Here is a 16,919-nt window from a genome sequence, read left to right as displayed (position 1 = left end):
AAAAAAGAAAAGGCTAACAGTTGAGTTGATTTTGCAGAGGAAGGTGACCAGGGGCCCAGAGCCCCTGGGTGGCTCCTCTGGGAACACAGCATGGATATCATTGACCAGAAGAATACTCAGAAGCAGTGCGAGTGGTAGGAGGCTGCCAGTGGCATCCCTACCTGGACTTCTTAGTTGGATGAGTTGTGCTCCTCGCCCCTGAGTCCTCCTGGATGGTAGAGGGACAAGAGAGAGGCTCAGGGCTCTCCCAGCCTGGATGTGGACGGATAACAAGCAACGTGTGCTTTGGGTAAGGTAGGCCAGACTTCCAGTTCCTGGCTTTAAGACCTTGGCTGAGTTAGGGAACCATCTATCTGTTTGATCTCAGGAGGGGAAGGACATGGACCCCTGGATGTGGCTGCAGCAAGGAAGGCACAAGTCCAGAGTTCAGCCACTAAAGGGGGTGTTTCCAGCACCTTCCTATTCATCATCTCTGTCTGGAGAAGGGGAAAAGGCAATTGGGCTGAGGCTAGTGGCTGGATGAGAGCCTGGTTCCCAGCAGAGACCCAGCACATAGTAGGATTTTGATGAGTGCTTATGAAACGAATGCATAAATTTATCTTCTGTTTGCAGGAAATGCAGTGGAGGCCTGACTTCTGGGAGCAAGTGAAGCCATTCCAGAGTCTGGCTCCAGGGATGGACAGCTGAGGCTCTAGTGCCCTGTGAGGCAGTGGAGAGAGTACTGGGCTGGCAGTCAGGGCTAGGGGTTAGGGGCTGGGATTCTGGTTCCAGTTGCCATGAACTGGCTGCATGACCTTAAGGTTTGGTTCTCCTCCTCTGGGCTTCGGTCATCTCTTTTTGGCAGAGTGGCCTGGGTGAGATTTTTCAAACTACAATTTGCAAGCCATTTCATACATTTAACAGAGCAATTTAGTGATTCACAGTATTAAAAAACAAAGCAGAACAAAACACAAATAGAACAGAAACTATGGGAGTGCAATCACAGGTCATAAGGTTAAGTATTGTTTTGTGAAACTATTGTTTTCTTCTGTATAGATGAAGGTGCAGATTGGTTTGATGTAAAATTTATTTGTTACTGTGAACTTTATTTGGTCCTGGTGAAAAGTCTGTAAAATACTGAACTCAGCAATCCTGAAGGTGGCCTTCCCGCCCACATTCTAGGGGTCTCGGTGAAAAAGCCACACTGTCTCTTTGCACTTAGCTTACTCACCTCACCCCAAGTCTTTCTTCTTCCTGCTTCAGTTCTCAGTCCCCTCCTCCCTTTCTCCCAGGGACAAGCCTCCCCCTTCCCAGGAAGTCCGGGTTGGGGTGGGGGTTCGGAAGGGAGTAAACGTGATCGAATGGGGGTGGGGGGGCACTCCATCCCAGAAGCTAAAATAAAAGAACTAGGAAGCAAACACTCAAGCACCCGGGAACAGAATAGAAAGTAGGCGAGCTGGGGACGTGCGTTTGAGGGCAGGACTTCGTGAGCAAGAGCTTGGCGGCGACACTGCAGCGGGTCACTCCCAGAGGACCGGCACCGGCCTTGGCATTGTTGGCGCTCGGTTGCTCTATTAATTAGCTTAGGTAGCTTTCACTCCCGCCCACCTCCCTCCTTACGAAAAAAAAAAAAAAGAAGAAGAAGAAGAAGAAGGAGCCAAGAGTTTTGGAGCCAACTCCTGGAGAGGGAGCGGCTGAACTGATTCGGAAGTTGGATCTCTTTGTACACAGGAATGCGGAGAGAAAAAAACAAAACCCACCCCATTGCTTCATTTCCCCTCCAAGCGCGAGCACTTTCTATTGTGCAATGGAAAGGCTTCTCACGTTGAGAAAAATGAATCCTAATTTGCGCTGCAAAGGAATGAGCGCGTCTCTCGGGGCAAGACGGCTCTCAGCTGGGCGCGGAGGGCGACCGCGACCGGGACGCGTATTTTGCGCGCCGCTCAAGGTAGCACCCGCTGGGGAGCTGGACTCCCCCTTTTCGCGGGCGCCAGCACTGGTTCTCAGCGACCCGTGGGTAGTGGAGTAGACGGTTCGGGGAACCTCGAGGGCGGAGAGCCCCCACTACCGCTGGGCCTCCCGGGGATGGCAGTTAGGCGAGTCTAGCTGGGGACTCGCTGGAGCTGGAAATCTGTCCTGGGAGCTCGCTGGAGCCCCAGGATCCCTTGGAATCGCGCGGGGCAGCCGTCCGGCCCATCGTTCGGGAGGCTGGGCTCCGGACACGCGAGGGGCGCGCCGGCGCACGTGGGTGCCCGCGGGCGGGCCGCGGGGAGGGGGGACGGGGTGTGGCTTCCCCGCCTCCCGGGCGGGATTTGCATGTGTGTGTGGCGGCCCCAGACTTCCTGCTCTTCTACGCCGCAGGTACGCGCGGGCCGGGCCGGGCCGGGCCGGGCCGGGAGGGCGGGCGGCGGGTGCGCCAAGACGCGGGCACCTCCTTACCCGGACGCCACCACCGGCTCCCGGGCCGCGCCGCGCCGCCTTCCGCCCCGGGGGCTGCTAACCGGCCTCGGCCGCGTCGAGCGCCGGGCTCAGAGGTGGGGGTGCGCCCCTCTCGGCCTCCCGGGTCATCTCCGCCCTCCGCACCGAGCCTGGACGCACGCCCCTAGGCGCCCCCACCGCCCCGGCTCTCCGGAGGGCCGTAGCCATGAGCGAGATGTCCAGCTTCCTCCACATCGGGGACATCGTCTCCCTGTACGCCGAGGGCTCCGTCAATGGCTTCATCAGCACTTTGGGGTGAGTGAGCGGAGTTCTAGGCAGGAGCGGGCGGGAATGGGGCGCCGTGAGCCCTGATGGCAGTTGCGGGCGTCCTGCCGCCGCCAGCCGACAGAGGATCTGAACGTCCCTAGCTTTAAAGAGCGGGGGAGCGGCTCGCCTCCTTCTTTCAGAGAAAGGAAGTGAAATGTTTGCCCAGGTAGGAGTTGGGCGCCTTGCCTCCCGTCGGAAGCCTCCACCCTCGCGCGCTCGCCTTTCTTCAGAAGGGGCGGGGAGGCCGAGACTTCCTCTGCAGGTGGTCCTTGGGCGGGGGCAGTTGGGTGACTGGGGCTTAGTTGGGGAAAGGCATCCGGGCCTGGACTTGACCGGCTCTGGGGATGGCTGATGGGTGGGTAGGCTCAGCCGGGAGCTGGAGTCCTCTAGTTACAGACCTGTCGCTCCTTTGAAGGGTCTCACCTTTTCCTCTTAGCTCTCTCCTGCCCCGCCCCCGTCACTAGGAGTGTCTTCTCAGCCCTCCCCTTCCAGGCGTCCCAGGTCCTGGCCAGCTGCCCCCTTCTCCCCGCCTCTCCCTGTCAATTTCCTGCGCAGCTCATCTGGCGCCCCTTGGTCCCTGGTCCCAGGATCTCTGGAGCACTTTACAAACATTAATTAATTCTGACTGCCACCTCCCAGGGTCTGGATAAGCAGAGAATCAATTCAGGTCCCTGGAGAGAACCAGGCCTGAAGCTGGTATAGAGCAGGGAAAGAATTAGGCTGAGAGAATGGGTTTATCTCTGGGGGAACCGTTGAGTGAGTTGCTGGGGGTGGAGGTTAGAGTCGTTTCTCCATCTCCAGCCCAGCTTCAGGGCAGGGCCTGCTACCTTTGTCACAGTTTCAGTCTGAGGACTAGTGTTAAGTTGTCTCATCTTCCCCACCACCCTCAGCTGTTTTTTTAGGATAAACCTTCCCTTTTCTGCTGACCCTACTTATCTGGACTCCAGCCAGCTAACAAGGTGCCTCCTGTCCCGGGGCTTTGGGGGACAGCCTTAGCACCCTCAGCCCAGGGCTGGCTCACCCTGAGCTTGGGAGGTGGGAGTCACCTGGCTTCCCTTGGTGTCTTTTTGGGAGTTTAGCTTTAGTCCTATAGGAAAGGGAATCCAATCGGATTGCCAGAGTTGGAGAGCTGGCTCAGCCTTCGGGGGACTCAGACTGGGAATTCCAGCATACCTTGCTCTCCTTATCTCATCACCCTCCAGGCCTCCTCGTTCCCCTCCCCATTCAGAGATGGAATGCCTGCCCTTGTCCTCTTCCCACTGGGTCCTCTTCCCACTGGGTCTGACTTCTCTCTTTTTTTTTTTTTAATTTTTTTGATGGGGAGATAATCAGGTTTATTTATATTTTTAATGGAAGTACTGGGGATTGAACTCAGGACCACACGCATGCTGGGCATGCACTCTACCACTGAGCTATACCCTCCCCCCTGGATCTGGCTTCTCTTGCTCAAAAGATAGGGGTGAGCCACACCTGGCTCAGCATCTGTACGGGCCTCCCTGAGAGCAATGCCCAGGGGCCTGACCGCCCCTCTGGCCAGGGCTGCTGCTTGAGGCCCCAGGCCAGCACCGAGGAGGCACCTCTGTTAAGGTGGAGGGAAGGAGCAGAGAGTGTGGGGCTGTGGGGGGCGTTGGGGCAGATGGTGGAAGCTCCCTCCTGGGGTCTGGAGGGGCTTTTGGGAAATAATCATCTCTGTTGCTTAGTGCCTGGCTCAGAGCTGTGCACCCAATGTGGATTTTTTTAAGCCCCCGTGAGATCTCTCTGAATCAAGGGAAACATCCTATTCTACCCTCCACACAGGCCTCATGCCCTCACAAGGGATTCCCTCTACTGCTTCCTAACATGGCTCTCTCCTGCCTTGGCCCTTCCTGCCCCAGGAAGCCGCTTCCTCCAGTCCAGTTTCATCCTGAAGCAGGACCTGGTGACCCCCGAGAGTCCTTCTACTCCAGGGTGCCAGTTCCTTGGGCAGACACCTTCAGCAGCTCCCAACTTTCCAGCGATGGACGCCCACCCTCCCAGTTAGGCATTCCAGCACTGGCATGTGCTGGCCCCAACTTAACTTTCTGTTTGTTTTTTTTTTTCACCTCCCTCCTCGCACCCCGATGCTCCGGGTGTAGCACACTACTCCGGATTCCTGGAATCTGCCCTGGCTCTCTCTTGCTCTCGGTTTCTTTACCTTTGCTCCTGTGTTGCCCCCGCCCTTCAGCCGGTCTCCACCTGAGTAAATCTGACCCACCCTCTAAGGCCTAGCCAAGGAGGCCTCTTTTGTGAGATCCAGGCCCCCTCCCCCAACCTGGCAGAATTAACCCCTTTTCCTCTGGGCTTCGTACTGCTTTATACAAATTCCTCTCTGGTGTTAATTGTGTGGTTTTATGATTAGTTAGAGGTTTCTCTGTAGGGCCATCTAACACGGGGCACTTTGCCAGGATTAACTAATTAATTACCCAGTTCATCCTCTCAGGCGTTGTACTGGGTACTGGGGACTCAGTGGCAAGTAAGGGAGTTGTGGGTCCCTCCTCCTCAGGACTTGAGTCAATGAAAGAATGATTTCTAAACACTGTAAGTCAATGCTACTCTAAGTATAGTCCTTGGTTAGCAGCATCAACACACCTAGAATTTTGTTAGAAAATACAAAATCTCAGACTCTTGCCTGTCCTACTGAATCAGAATCTGCATTTTGATTTCCAGGGGATTCGGTGTCTTAAAGAGAAGTATTGCTCTATGTGATTCTCTCTTTGCTCCAACCTTGCCAGAATCTTTCTGCCTCCATCCTCAAATCTGGTCCCCTTTGCCTTCACCCTGGCTGTTGGTGCCCAAGTCTGTGAACCCTGGGGGCTGATTTGACTGAGTTCCCAGGCTATTCCAAGGGCTGGTCGAAATGAATTTGATGAAGATTGGAGTAGCTTTGATGGACAGCAGGGCTGGCTCAGCCAGGAGGTGGGGAGGTGGGAAGGTGGGGCATTGGTGGAGGAGGGAGTCTGGGGCAGCCTTCAAATTCCAGCCAGGCTCGGCAGAGCAAAGAGGAGGAAGCCAATTAGAGCTGCCTGGATAATTAGTGTTCCTGGTGAAGATTGTATATTAACTCTGGGTTGGGATGACGGGAGGGGTCTGGGGAGTGGATTCTGGAGCAGGTTGAGACCTCGGCTGGGAAGGGAAGGCAGGCCCACGCCTGTTCTTGGCAGGAGTGCATGGCCAGGGACACTGCCTTGTCCCTTATCCCGGGGTTGGGGGCAGCAGAGGCCAGGGCGACATTGGCAGATTGGGGCCTTAATATGGTTCCCGGCCAGTGGCAGTGGAGAACTGGCCCTGAGTGTACAGGGTAGGCCCCTCAGAGTCCCACACCCAGTTTCTTGAAGATCTTTTATAAGTGCCTGGAGGGGCAGCCCCCAGACCACTGGGATAAGCTGGGGAGTGCAGGTGAATTGGGGTTTGGCAGTTGAGCTCCCAAGATCATCAGATTGCCTTTGCCCATGCATGGCTGGGCCTTGGAGCACCATGTGGGGCTCTCAGGGCCTCTGAACCTGTGTCACCCGGGGCTGGATGATCACGGGGAGTAGAGTCAGAAGTGCCCCCCTTGGGGTTCCCTGTCCCCCTTCCAGCCTGACCTGCTTCTCCAGGAGGGTGGGCACTAGACCCAGAAAATGTAGAGGTAGATGTGGAGGAAGCCCCAGGTCTTCAGGGTCAGGAGCTCCAGGAGCATGGCTCTTTTGCCTTGTCACTAACTGCTTTGATTTTTGCAAGGCCCTGCCTTCTCAAAGTGTGTTTCCGTCAGTCTGGATGTCCTCCAAGGTGCTCTTTTTGCACCTGAGAATCCCCGTGGGGTCTTTGAAAATATTCTATCTCCCAAGACCCACATCAGACCAACTGTATCAAAATTTCTAGAGCTGGGGTCTGAGGGTAAGATTTTTAAAGCTTCCCAGTGATTTTATTCTATACCGGGGGTGGGAATCCCTTCTGAGGGCTGCGAGGAAGCCTACCTGTTGGGTCTGCCTGCCCCTTGGTCCAGAGAGCCCATCTTTTAGCCTTCATCAGACTTCATCAAGTCATTCAACAAACATCTGCCTACTGTGTGCCAGGCACTGTTCTAGTCACTGGGAAATTAGTCACTGGCAACCAAGGCAAGGTGCGGTCTCTTTTAGTCTGTACAGTGGAGAGCTGGGAGAGATGGTCCGTCAGGGCCTTTTGAGCCTCAAGTCTCTGAGACACATGTAATTCCAGGAGGGGGCACCACCCCTCCAGTGCAGACTGCTTTCCCTGGGCAGATTTCAGACCTGCCCTTGGCTTTCATTTAATTGTGATTTCACTGGAATGAGATGTTGGACTTACCCTTGTCCTGTGCCCCAAGACAGGGTCTCCGCTTGGCCAATCCATGCAGATTTTGAAAATATGTATTATTTTCCTGATTAAAAAATAATATATGCTCCATGGAGGAAATTTGAAAAACTCAAACCAAAAATTATCAGGAATACCACTGTGATTGGACAGTCTTCCTAGCCTTTTATGCACTCACACACTTACAAAACGATACCACACTGCACATCTGGCCTTGTGTCCTGTCTTTTTTGTGGGAATATGTTAAGCTGTATTTTCCTGAGCCAGCCCACCACTGTTGAGGTTGCATGGTGTCCCCTGGTATGATGTTCCTTAATTTATTTAAGCTACTCTAATACTGAGCATTCAGCTTGTGTCTAAATTTTTGCCATTCTAAACAATCTGCACTGAACATCCTAGTCTACACATGCCTGAACACTTTTCCAGTTATCCGCTCAGGGTAAGTCCCCAGAAAGGGAAGACATATCTTTTACCTCACAGGCTCTCTCTAACTCTGCATATCACTCTGGTGGTGAAGTTGGAAACAGGGACCCTGTGGCGCAGGGGTCTGAGAGTGTTGTACTAGGGGTGTGGGGAGTAAGACCAGCCTTTGGGCCTGAGGCTGGGCCAGGCTGGGTGTGGTGGCAGTGATGGGGGGGATGAAGTGGAGAGAGGGGTGGTGTAGGGGTTGCCTGAGGACAGACTCGGCCCCCAGGTTCCACCACTGAGACTCCAACTCCATCGACTTTGAAGAATCCTGCTGTAGCCACTTGCTCATGCTCTGCCCTGCCCTACATTCCTGACCCCCGGTCCCTGCCTCCTCTCCCCGACTTGGCCCAGTGGGGCTATGGGTGGGTGGGGCCGAGGCTTGGGCTGGGGGTGGGGTGATGGTGCTGGATTTTAGGGTGGGGTCACAGCAGCTTTCTGCTCTGGGAGGTTTCTGAACTTTGATATCCACCAGCACATGGCTGGAGCCCCTGCAGTCTGCCCCCAGGCCGGCTCACTCTACATGGAGCTGGAGGCTCCTCTCTGGAAGCCAGGGCTGTGAGAGAGGAGGAAAGTAGGCCTGAGGGGTCTCATCACAGGCCTCTGAATGTGAGCTCTGAGCCCCCGTCAGGCTGGTCATACCGAGGAGTGGCAATGGTACCCAGCATTTGTACCTGCAACCAGGTTCCCTGTGGTGAGGACCCCTGGTTTAACGCGGCTGAACAACTTGCCAGGGGTCACGTAGCAGGAATCCACCAGAGAGGAGGCTGCGGGACTTTTCATGCCAGGGACCATAGGGGCAGAAATGAGGCTGGGCCTTGACAACACAGTGAGCCTAGAGTGTAGGGTGAGGCTGGGGCTGGGTGGCAACTTGTTGCAGAGGGGTTTCCACCTGGGGAGAAGGGCAGTAGGGACTCCTTGCAGGGGACTGAACAGGGGAGTAACATGATCCCAGTGGTATGGAAGTGTACACATTCTTTTGGCTGGCAGGTGGGCAGAGCCCTAAGAGACAGTGAACATAACTCTTAGCCATGGGGCAGCTGCAGGTGTTTGAGGCCGACACCTGTGCATATTTGGTTCACAAATCCCTCTCCCATCACTCACTCAGCCAGCCAGCCAGCCATCACCCCTCTTCCTCTAGCCTGCAGGAGAGCCAGCCTCTCCACAGTCTGAGTCTAGAAATGAGTGTTTCTAGGTCACGAGAGGGAGGGTGAAGCCTGTCTCGGAGATGTTGCTGCTGCTGGCAGTGAGGAGACTTCACAGAGTACGTACAGTTTTGACCTATGCTGTGCCTTTGACCTCTTACTGCCAGCCAGAGGCATAAATAGAATTTATAAAAAGTAGAGAGAACCACTTAGAAAACCCAAGTGCCCACCACCTAGACTTAATAATCGCTCACATCTTGCCATATTTGCTGTATTTATTTTTTGCTGAAGTCTTCATGGTAAATTACATACATTGCATGTTTTCACCTCTAAATACTTCACTTTCCATCTCTAAGAGATAGGATATGTTCCTGGGTAACCACAGTACTGTTATCACACCAATTAGTAATTTGCTAATAGCATCCAATGCCCAATCCATAGTCAGATACACTCCACTGTTCTCAGTCTGTCCTTGACCACTGGTTTCTTTAAATCAGGATCCAGTTAAGGCCCACGTGTTACATTTGATTCTTATGCATCTTAAATCTCCTTTAGTATCAAACAGTGCCCTGCCCCCACTTGCTTCTTTCCCACCCTGATATACACTTAGTTCCTGATGGGGAGGTTGTGGGGAGACTGCAGACTGTCTCACCTTCTGGAGTTGTCAGGGCTGCTTTTGCTGCTGTTTCCAGAGAGCTCTGCAGAGGTCTGGATCCAGATGGGCCGGGCCTCAGGACTGCCTTGCTGAGGCTTCTCCAGCCTCAGTTACTATGTCAGCCGGGACAGGCTGTGAGCCCAGTTCCTGGATAGAGAGCAGGCAGGAAGCCTGGGCCCAGCAAGGCCAACGTAGGAGATGGGGGTGGGCTGGGTAGCCCACGGTTGCCCCTCTTCTCTGTCTCTTCTCAGCATCTCCTCTTGTCTCTCCTGCTCCCCATCCCTCTTTTCCTTGGCCTAGTAGACATTTCTTCCCGTGCTCCTGGCAGCACAGCTGAGAACCCAGGATCCGCCAGAGCCCATCCTGTCCTGAGAGCCAGAAATCTGAGCCTGCAGGCAGAGGCAGCACCCCGAAGTCTTGCTCCCTGGCCAAGGGCCTTTATTTCTGTCCGGCCAAGTTTACTCACTTTTGCTGCCTCCATTCCTCACTGGAGAGACTCTTGGGGTTCCCTGAGTCTATGGCTTACTGTCCTTTCTAGACTTAAGCTCTCTGAAGGGATAAGCCATGCTTGTTTTAAATTCCATGTAGTGGTCCCTTCGGTGGCTCAGGGTGGATCCTTGGTAAAGAAAGACACGTAGAGGTTGAGTAAATGGATATTTTTGCAGGGATGCAGAAGTGAATTTCTTTTCTCTGATGAGCCAGGGATCCCAACCAGTGAACCTGGGTTCCTCTTGCAACATTCCTCCTCACCCCCACCTAATGAGTGTGATTTGGGGTATTTGGGGAGGGGGAATCCAAGGCCCCCATCCACAACCAGCCAATCCCAGCATTCTGACAGTGCCTGCTTTAGGAGTGGCCTTCCATAGGTCTGGCCTAGATCTGTGGGGTGGTGGCCAGTGCTCTGGGCTGGGAGTCAGGAGATCTGGGGTCTGGAACTGTCTGTTCCTTTAACTTGTGTGACCTGAGCTCATTAGTTTCCCCCTCCAGCCTCTTTTTCAGGCTAGATCAGGGAAGGGCTGTTTAGGGACCCTTGGGGATTTCTCCAGTCTGGATTCCTCCTCCCTTGGCTGCTCAAATGCTGGCCAAACTAGTAGGTGCAGGCTTTGATTCCAGCTCCTCTGATAGTCACTTGCCCCACTTCTAGCTCCCTTCTTCCTCCTCCTTATCTAATCTGAACAGAAAGCCCTGACCTGCCCCACTGTCTTTTCCATGGCTCCCACCTGGATCTCAAAGTCCACCCTGGGCAGAATGGGGCCAGCCAGGTCCCTGGATGCATCTGCCTTCCCCTCTTCCCTCAGACCAAGGTCTTGGGGTGCAGATCCCATGGACATTTCAGGGACAATACCTTCCTCCACATCCTTCTAGAGCAGAGTTGTCAACCAGCTCCTATTCAGAGGGTCCAGGGCAGGCCTGCCCACAGGCTTCCTGCCAGACCCTGTCTGCCCTTACCCCGTCTTCTTGCCTACTCTACTGATGCCCTATTGGGGCCTGCACAGTGCAGGCTCAAACCTATCTTGTGTTTCCCAACAGATGGAAGGCTCACAGCAGACTGTCGTCAGGACTCCCAAGTGTCTGTTAGGCTGGTGCGGGTGGAGGAGTGGAGGGTGGTTTGCACAGGTGTAGGACATGGCTCCTGTCCTCACACACTCAGCATGGTGGGCAGAAAGGTGGGGGGTCATGCCCTGCGCATAATCCCTTGGCAGTAAGGTTTTGTTGAACCCGTGGAGCCCTAAATAGTACTTGTGCCATCTACTACCAGCTGTGTGGCCCCAGGTGGTACCTTCTGTGTGAACCTTATGCTGGACCGTGCTAAGAATAGATGAGGTAATGGATGTAAAAACGATTTAGAAGTTAAACGTGTTCTGCCCATTGGACGGTCAGTTTTTCTAAGGTGATCTTGGCTGGAGTGCCACAGTCTTTAGATGAGAGGCGATGCCTGCGGTAGCAATGGGCAGGGAACTCTGCAGGAAGGAGCTTAAGGGGCCTTGAAGATGGCAGGACTCGGAGGGGGCCTCTGCATGTGCAAAGTCGTGGTGGTGGATCAGCGAGATCAGAGGGCTGGCAGAACATGGGAGTAGGCCCTTCCTGGGATCTTGGGCGGAGATGGACGCGCTCAGGAGGGGAGGGGGGCGGTGAAGCAGCTTCTCTGGATAGCCCGGCTCTGGTTACAATGCCAGGTGTGCATCGGAAGCCGGACACCTGTGACCAGGCTAATATAATCAACACAGATGCCTCCACCACGAGGGAAAGTGAGGGGGGTTACGGCCCAGGGCGTGGGTGCCATCAGGTGAGGAGGGGTCCCCCAGGGCCGCCCTCCGCGGGCAGCCGAGCCGGGCCAGGGAGGAAAGCGAGGGCGCAGGCGCCTGGTCCCGCGCCCCGCCCCCTCGTGCCCGCCCCCAGCCGCCTCAAGGCGCTCCTGGCCCAGGCCCAGAGTCCTGGCAGCGGCTTGTAGTCGGCAGGCCGGGGCGAGGCCGCGCTCGCATTCCCTCGGTGGCGCAGCTGGGGCGACGGCCACACGCGGGGCGGCGAGTTTCGCTCGGCGGCGGGGGCGAGGCCCCGGCGGGCGGAGAGCGCGCTGCTGCCTCTGCGCGTGGGTCGGGTCTTGGCAGGCCGGGGCGGGGCCGGGGTGCTCGGCGACCCCTGTACCGCTGCTCCACCCACCCACAGGGACAGAAGACCCTGCCGTGCCATTTGAGGCCCCCCTTTCATCAGAGCTTAGCTGTCTGGTGTCCTGGCCCTCCTCGGGCTTCGCTCTGGCCTTGAGTCTCCCTGCAGCCCATCTGATAATCAGGCTTTCCTGCTTATCTGTTAATAGCAATGTCAATAGCCGTCCCCTCCTGACGGATAGCATCTTCTTGGGATGCCTCAATCCTAAAGAGTACGTTCAGAGTAATGGAAGGGAGGCTTTTGCGGAGGCGCTTAGGGACATTCTGGACTCCCTAAACATCCTGCTGATGCTGCCCTAAGTACCAGATAGGAAATGAAAAGCTGGGGAGGGCGAGGTACCATCCCTTAGAGGATGCAGGGTAGGGGTGCAGAATGTTCCCAGACAATGTTGATTTTGTTCATTTAGGATCCAGACTTGGAGGAAGGAGGGTATGGAATGCTGGAGGCAGGAGGAAGCTCTGAAAGTCTCATCTTCCTGACCTTGTTTTTCCAGTACCTTCTGGGAGCCCCCTGCCTTTTTTACCCTCCCACATGTCTTCTTCCCTGTTCTGGTCCCTCATACAGACTGTTGTTGTCCCCTCTTGGCTGCAGGTCTGGGATGTTTTCCTTTCCAATTGTTGAAATTCTCCTCCTGGAGGCTATGCTCCCCTCCTGACCAATCCCTCCACTTCTCTAAGTGGCTTCAGCTTGTACTCCCCAATGTGCTCTGCTTTGTAGCCCACCGGGCACTGGAGAGGGGCTGAGTTGGAGACATCAGGGCTTCAGAAGCTCTGCCAGAGTGGGCGGGGACAGATGGACATCCACATAATGACCAGGGGGACATGTGCCAGGGGGATTAGGAAAAGCACCCCAGGCATCCTAATTTGCATGTCTTTTTCCTGCAAGTGTGACCCAGACAAGGAGTTCCCAGGGGAGGGATGGGTTTTTTCCTCAGACAGGGAATCTCTGAGGAGGTGGCCTCCACAGGGCATTGTGCACTGATCAAGATGGGGGCTGTGGGGGGGCTCCCCCAGCCTCTCCTCAGTTGCACTGACTTCCATGATGCCTTGTGGCTGTCCAGCAGCCCTGGCAGTGCAAGTCCCAGGCTCTGGCCAGCGCTTTCTCTCCTTCCCTACCAAAACTTCCCTACCTAAACTTATCCATCCGGTGTTCCCTCCCCTCAGGGCTTTGCCAAGAGACAAGGAGCTAATCTGATTCACTCATGTCTTACAGGAAATTCAATGAATTATTCAAGGCTCTGCAGAGTTCCTGCCTCTTCTTTCACACCTTTTCTGATTGGTCAGGCTCTGCCCTCTCCCTTCCTAGGACAGAATCCACAGCTGGTACCACAGTTGGCACTGTGCATATTCCTTATATCATTAACTCTTCTGAGTATATGACTTGTCTTCTCAATGAGATTTTCAGCTTCTTGAGACAGGGACTTCTTCCCTCTGCAGCTAGTTAAAATGATTAATTCACTCAGTATGTATTTTGTGTGTGCCCGCTCTGCGCCAGGCAGATGGTCCAGATGCTGAGGATGCAGAAGGAAGCCAAATAGACACATCCCTGTACTCACAGATCTTCTATCCCAGGTTGGGGGAAGGGGTTAGTAACCCAACTAAGTAAAATATTTAGCAGGCCGGGTGGTTATATGGAGAACAGTGAGGCAGCAAGGAGGATAAGTGTGGGAAGAAACAGTTTACAATTTTAAAAAGGATAGAGAGCGAGAGTGTCAGGAGGAATGGGTCATTTGAGCCAAAATCTGAAGGAGGTGAGGGAGGGACCTGGGAGGTTGTCTGGGGGCAGAGAGTTCCAGAGGGAAGAGGCAGTGTCAAGTCTCCTGGAAGGTTGTGGAGCCTGGGGTAGAGTGGGGAAGAGTGGGTGAGGGGCAGGGGGAGGACATGAGGCCTGAGAGGTGACGGGGTGGGTCATGCAGGGTCTTTCAGGCCATTGCGAGTTCTTGGCTTGTTCTCTGAGGTGAGTGTTTCTGGAGGGTTTGGTGAAGAGCCCTGCCCTGATTTGACTTACCTTTTAAAGGGGTCTCTCTGCTGCTCTGTGGGAAATAGGCTGTAGGGGGAGAAAAGGAGGTGTCAGGAGGCCAATGAGGGGGCAGTTACATCCAGAGATGTAACATCCAGAGAGCCGCTGGGGACCCGGCCCGGTGGTGTTGGACCAGGTGGTGGTGGCAGCATGATGAAAAGACGTCAGATTCCACATATATTTTGAAGATAGAGCCCACAGGGTTTCCTCCCAGATTCGGTGTGAGGGATGAGTAGAAGAGAGGACCAAGGATTGGTCCAAGGTTTTTGGCCCAAGCAACTGGAAAGATGGAGTTGCCATCATCTGAGATGGGGAGGACGTCAAGAAGAAGAGCACATTTAGGAGGAAGACCTGGAGCTCGGTTTTGAACACACTGAGTTTGAGATGCATGTGGACATCCAGGTGGAGATGTGGAGTGGGCAGTTACATCTACGAATCTAGAGTTTGGGGGAAGAGGGTGGCGGAGGTGGATGGGGGAGTCATCAGTGAATGTATAAGTGGTGATTTGAACTCATGTGTGTGGCTGAGATACCAAGGGTGTGAGTGCAGATGGAGAAGGGGAGAGGCCAAGGACTGAGCTGGAGGCCAGGGATGGGGAAGGAGACCCAGTGGGTCCTCACAGCAAGCCGCCCTCTCCCATCCCATCACTGTGAGGTCCCCGCACAGCAGCCACACATCCTGGCTTCAAAGCCCAGCCCTGCTGCTTGCTGGCTGTGGGTCTCTGGCCAGATTGTTTAACCTCTCCATACTCTGATTTTCCTGCCTGCAAAATGGAAATAATAACAAAGTAGATTTAGAAAATTAAATAATACAAGAAAACATTTGAAACAAAATTCTGCTTGTTGTTGTTGTTGTTGTTGTTGTTGTTGTTGTTGTTGTTATTATTATTATTATTATCTGCATCATAAAAAGTGCTGGTGCTTCCGAAGGGAAAAATCCAGGATCCTGTCATCAAGGAACTCTCAGTGTAGACATGGGAAGTAGTCGCAGTAGAAAGAGACACGGCAGTGGGAGAGGCCAGGACCAGGTGCTGCAGGAACACAGTGGGAGGGCGACGAGGGAGGGAGGGCACTGGCCAAGGAATGCTTCACAGAATGGGAAGGGCTGAAGGTAGAAGAAGGAAGGAAGGTCTGCCAGGCCTGGGGCTTGGAGGGGAGCCAGGGTGGGCTGGGCATGAGGGGATTGCTGGCTGCTGGGACCACTTTGGTAGAGATGAGAGCTCCAGGGACCATGGGATCACCTGGAGTTTTAGCACAGCTGGGGCAAGGAAGTTGTGAAGCTAGCTAGGGAGTGGGTGGAGGTCAGATCACAAAAGGCCTTGGTAGCCAATCCAAGGAGGGGAGGAACAGAAGAAGGCTTTGGAATTAGCTCTGTGACTTCAGACCAATTATTTAATGTTCAAACCCAGTTTCCTCCTCTGTAGGATGGTGCTCATGACTAGCCCCTTGTGGGGAAGTTGGTGAGAATTCAGAGGCAGAGGTTGTGAGGTGCTGAGTTACAGCTGGCCTCTGAAATGGTGGTTCATCACCATCCCTCCATCCTAGAGGCGGGAGTGGCACTGAAGAATGTAGGAATGGATGGATGGACAGATGGGTGGGTGGGTGGGTGTTCTCTGGAGACTCAGGATTAACCCCAGCCATGGCTGTAAGGGAAGGATTTCTGGTCACAGAGGAGGGTATGAAATGGGCCTGACTGAGGTCGGGAAGGTGCAGTCTTCATTGTCCTGTCTTTGAGACCCGAAAGCCTGTCCCCCTAGTTTGGTGTCTCATAAGCTTCTCTCATCTGTCCACCCATCTTTATTCTCTCTCCTTCTGTTTCTTATCCTGTTTATCTTCCTGACTCTGTGTTTTCTGTCTCTATGTCTTTATCCCCCTCCCTTGCTCTAATTCTCCCTTCCTGTCCATGTCTCTGTCTCTTGGTCCCTTTCTGTCTCTCGCTCCTCCATTGCCCACTGCCCTTTCAGGTCTGGGCAGGATTCAGAGTTATGACGGGAGTTACAGTGTGGGACAGCCCAGACTGGCAGCAGACCCCCATGGGACAGCTCCGGCTCTGGCCAAGGGGTCAGGGGCAGGCTGTGTGTCTCTGTGCTTTTCCCCCACCCCAACTCAAGAGAACTTGCCTTTTAAGAGTAGTTTCGGGAAAGGGAATGACTTGTTGGCAGAGGGTGGTCAGTGATGGGGAGATTCTTCTTTGGAGGCCTCCCTGGTTCTCTGGAATCCCTTGTCCCAAGGGAGGGGTGCCTGGGGAGGTGGGTCTGTTCTCTCCCGCTGATCCAGCTGCCTTGTACCCCAGGTTGGTGGATGACCGCTGTGTGGTGGAGCCCGCGGCTGGGGACCTGGACAACCCCCCTAAGAAGTTCCGAGGTGAGACTTTGCACCCCCACCAATTCCCCTCCCAGGCTGCTGAATCCTGGACCTGGGACAGAATCCATTCAACCCACATCTACAGTATCGGGTTAGAAAAGGCTCTGCCTGCAGCCTTCGTGCTGTCTGTGGACTCCCCCATCGGTTTGAATGATGCTATCTTGGCAGGATGGCCCCTTCTTTCTTTTTCTGGGGGCCACACCCCACTTCTCAGGGGCACACCCACTTCTGGCAAGGGTCCCATTCTCCCCCGAACTTCCCACCACCCACAAGGCTTTCTTTGTCTGCATGACTGGGTGTTTTCTGAGGGAACAGGGGAGGAAAAGAGAATCTGTCCAGGCGTTCGGAGGCCCAGGGTGAGAACTCTTCCTCTGTACTGCGGTTTCCTCACCGATGTGGTGAAGGGATTGAACCCCATGGTCCCCAGATCCCTTCTCCTGGCCCCGGTCATGGCCTCAGCCCTGGGTGATATGGATGACTCCTGTTCTAGGGAGCTTGTGGCACCCAGACCTGGCTCTGCTCTGTGACCTTTGGGCAAGTGCCTTCCCTCTC

General features: G+C 54.5%; 1 protein-coding gene across 2 annotated transcripts in view; it reads left to right on the top strand.

Moving 5' to 3' along the window:
* Nucleotides 1-2,311: 2,311 nt before the first annotated feature.
* The window catches only part of ITPR3 (inositol 1,4,5-trisphosphate receptor type 3), a 64,297-nt gene continuing 49,689 nt past the window's right edge, over nt 2,312-16,919 (top strand). For both annotated transcript variants that reach the window (XM_015237525.3, XM_006202108.4), the window contains exons 1-2: nt 2,312-2,712; nt 16,297-16,367. In XM_015237525.3, coding sequence (XP_015093011.1) covers nt 2,624-2,712; nt 16,297-16,367 — 160 coding nt within the window. In that variant the 5' untranslated portion in view covers nt 2,312-2,623. The remainder of the gene's footprint in view (nt 2,713-16,296; nt 16,368-16,919) is intronic.

The sequence above is a fragment of the Vicugna pacos genome, chromosome 20 (assembly GCF_048564905.1).
Source record: "Vicugna pacos chromosome 20, VicPac4, whole genome shotgun sequence".
Lineage (NCBI taxonomy): Eukaryota > Metazoa > Chordata > Mammalia > Artiodactyla > Camelidae > Vicugna > Vicugna pacos.
The sequence above is the reverse complement of the archived record's forward strand: the minus strand, read 5'-3'. Positions and strand labels throughout refer to the sequence as shown.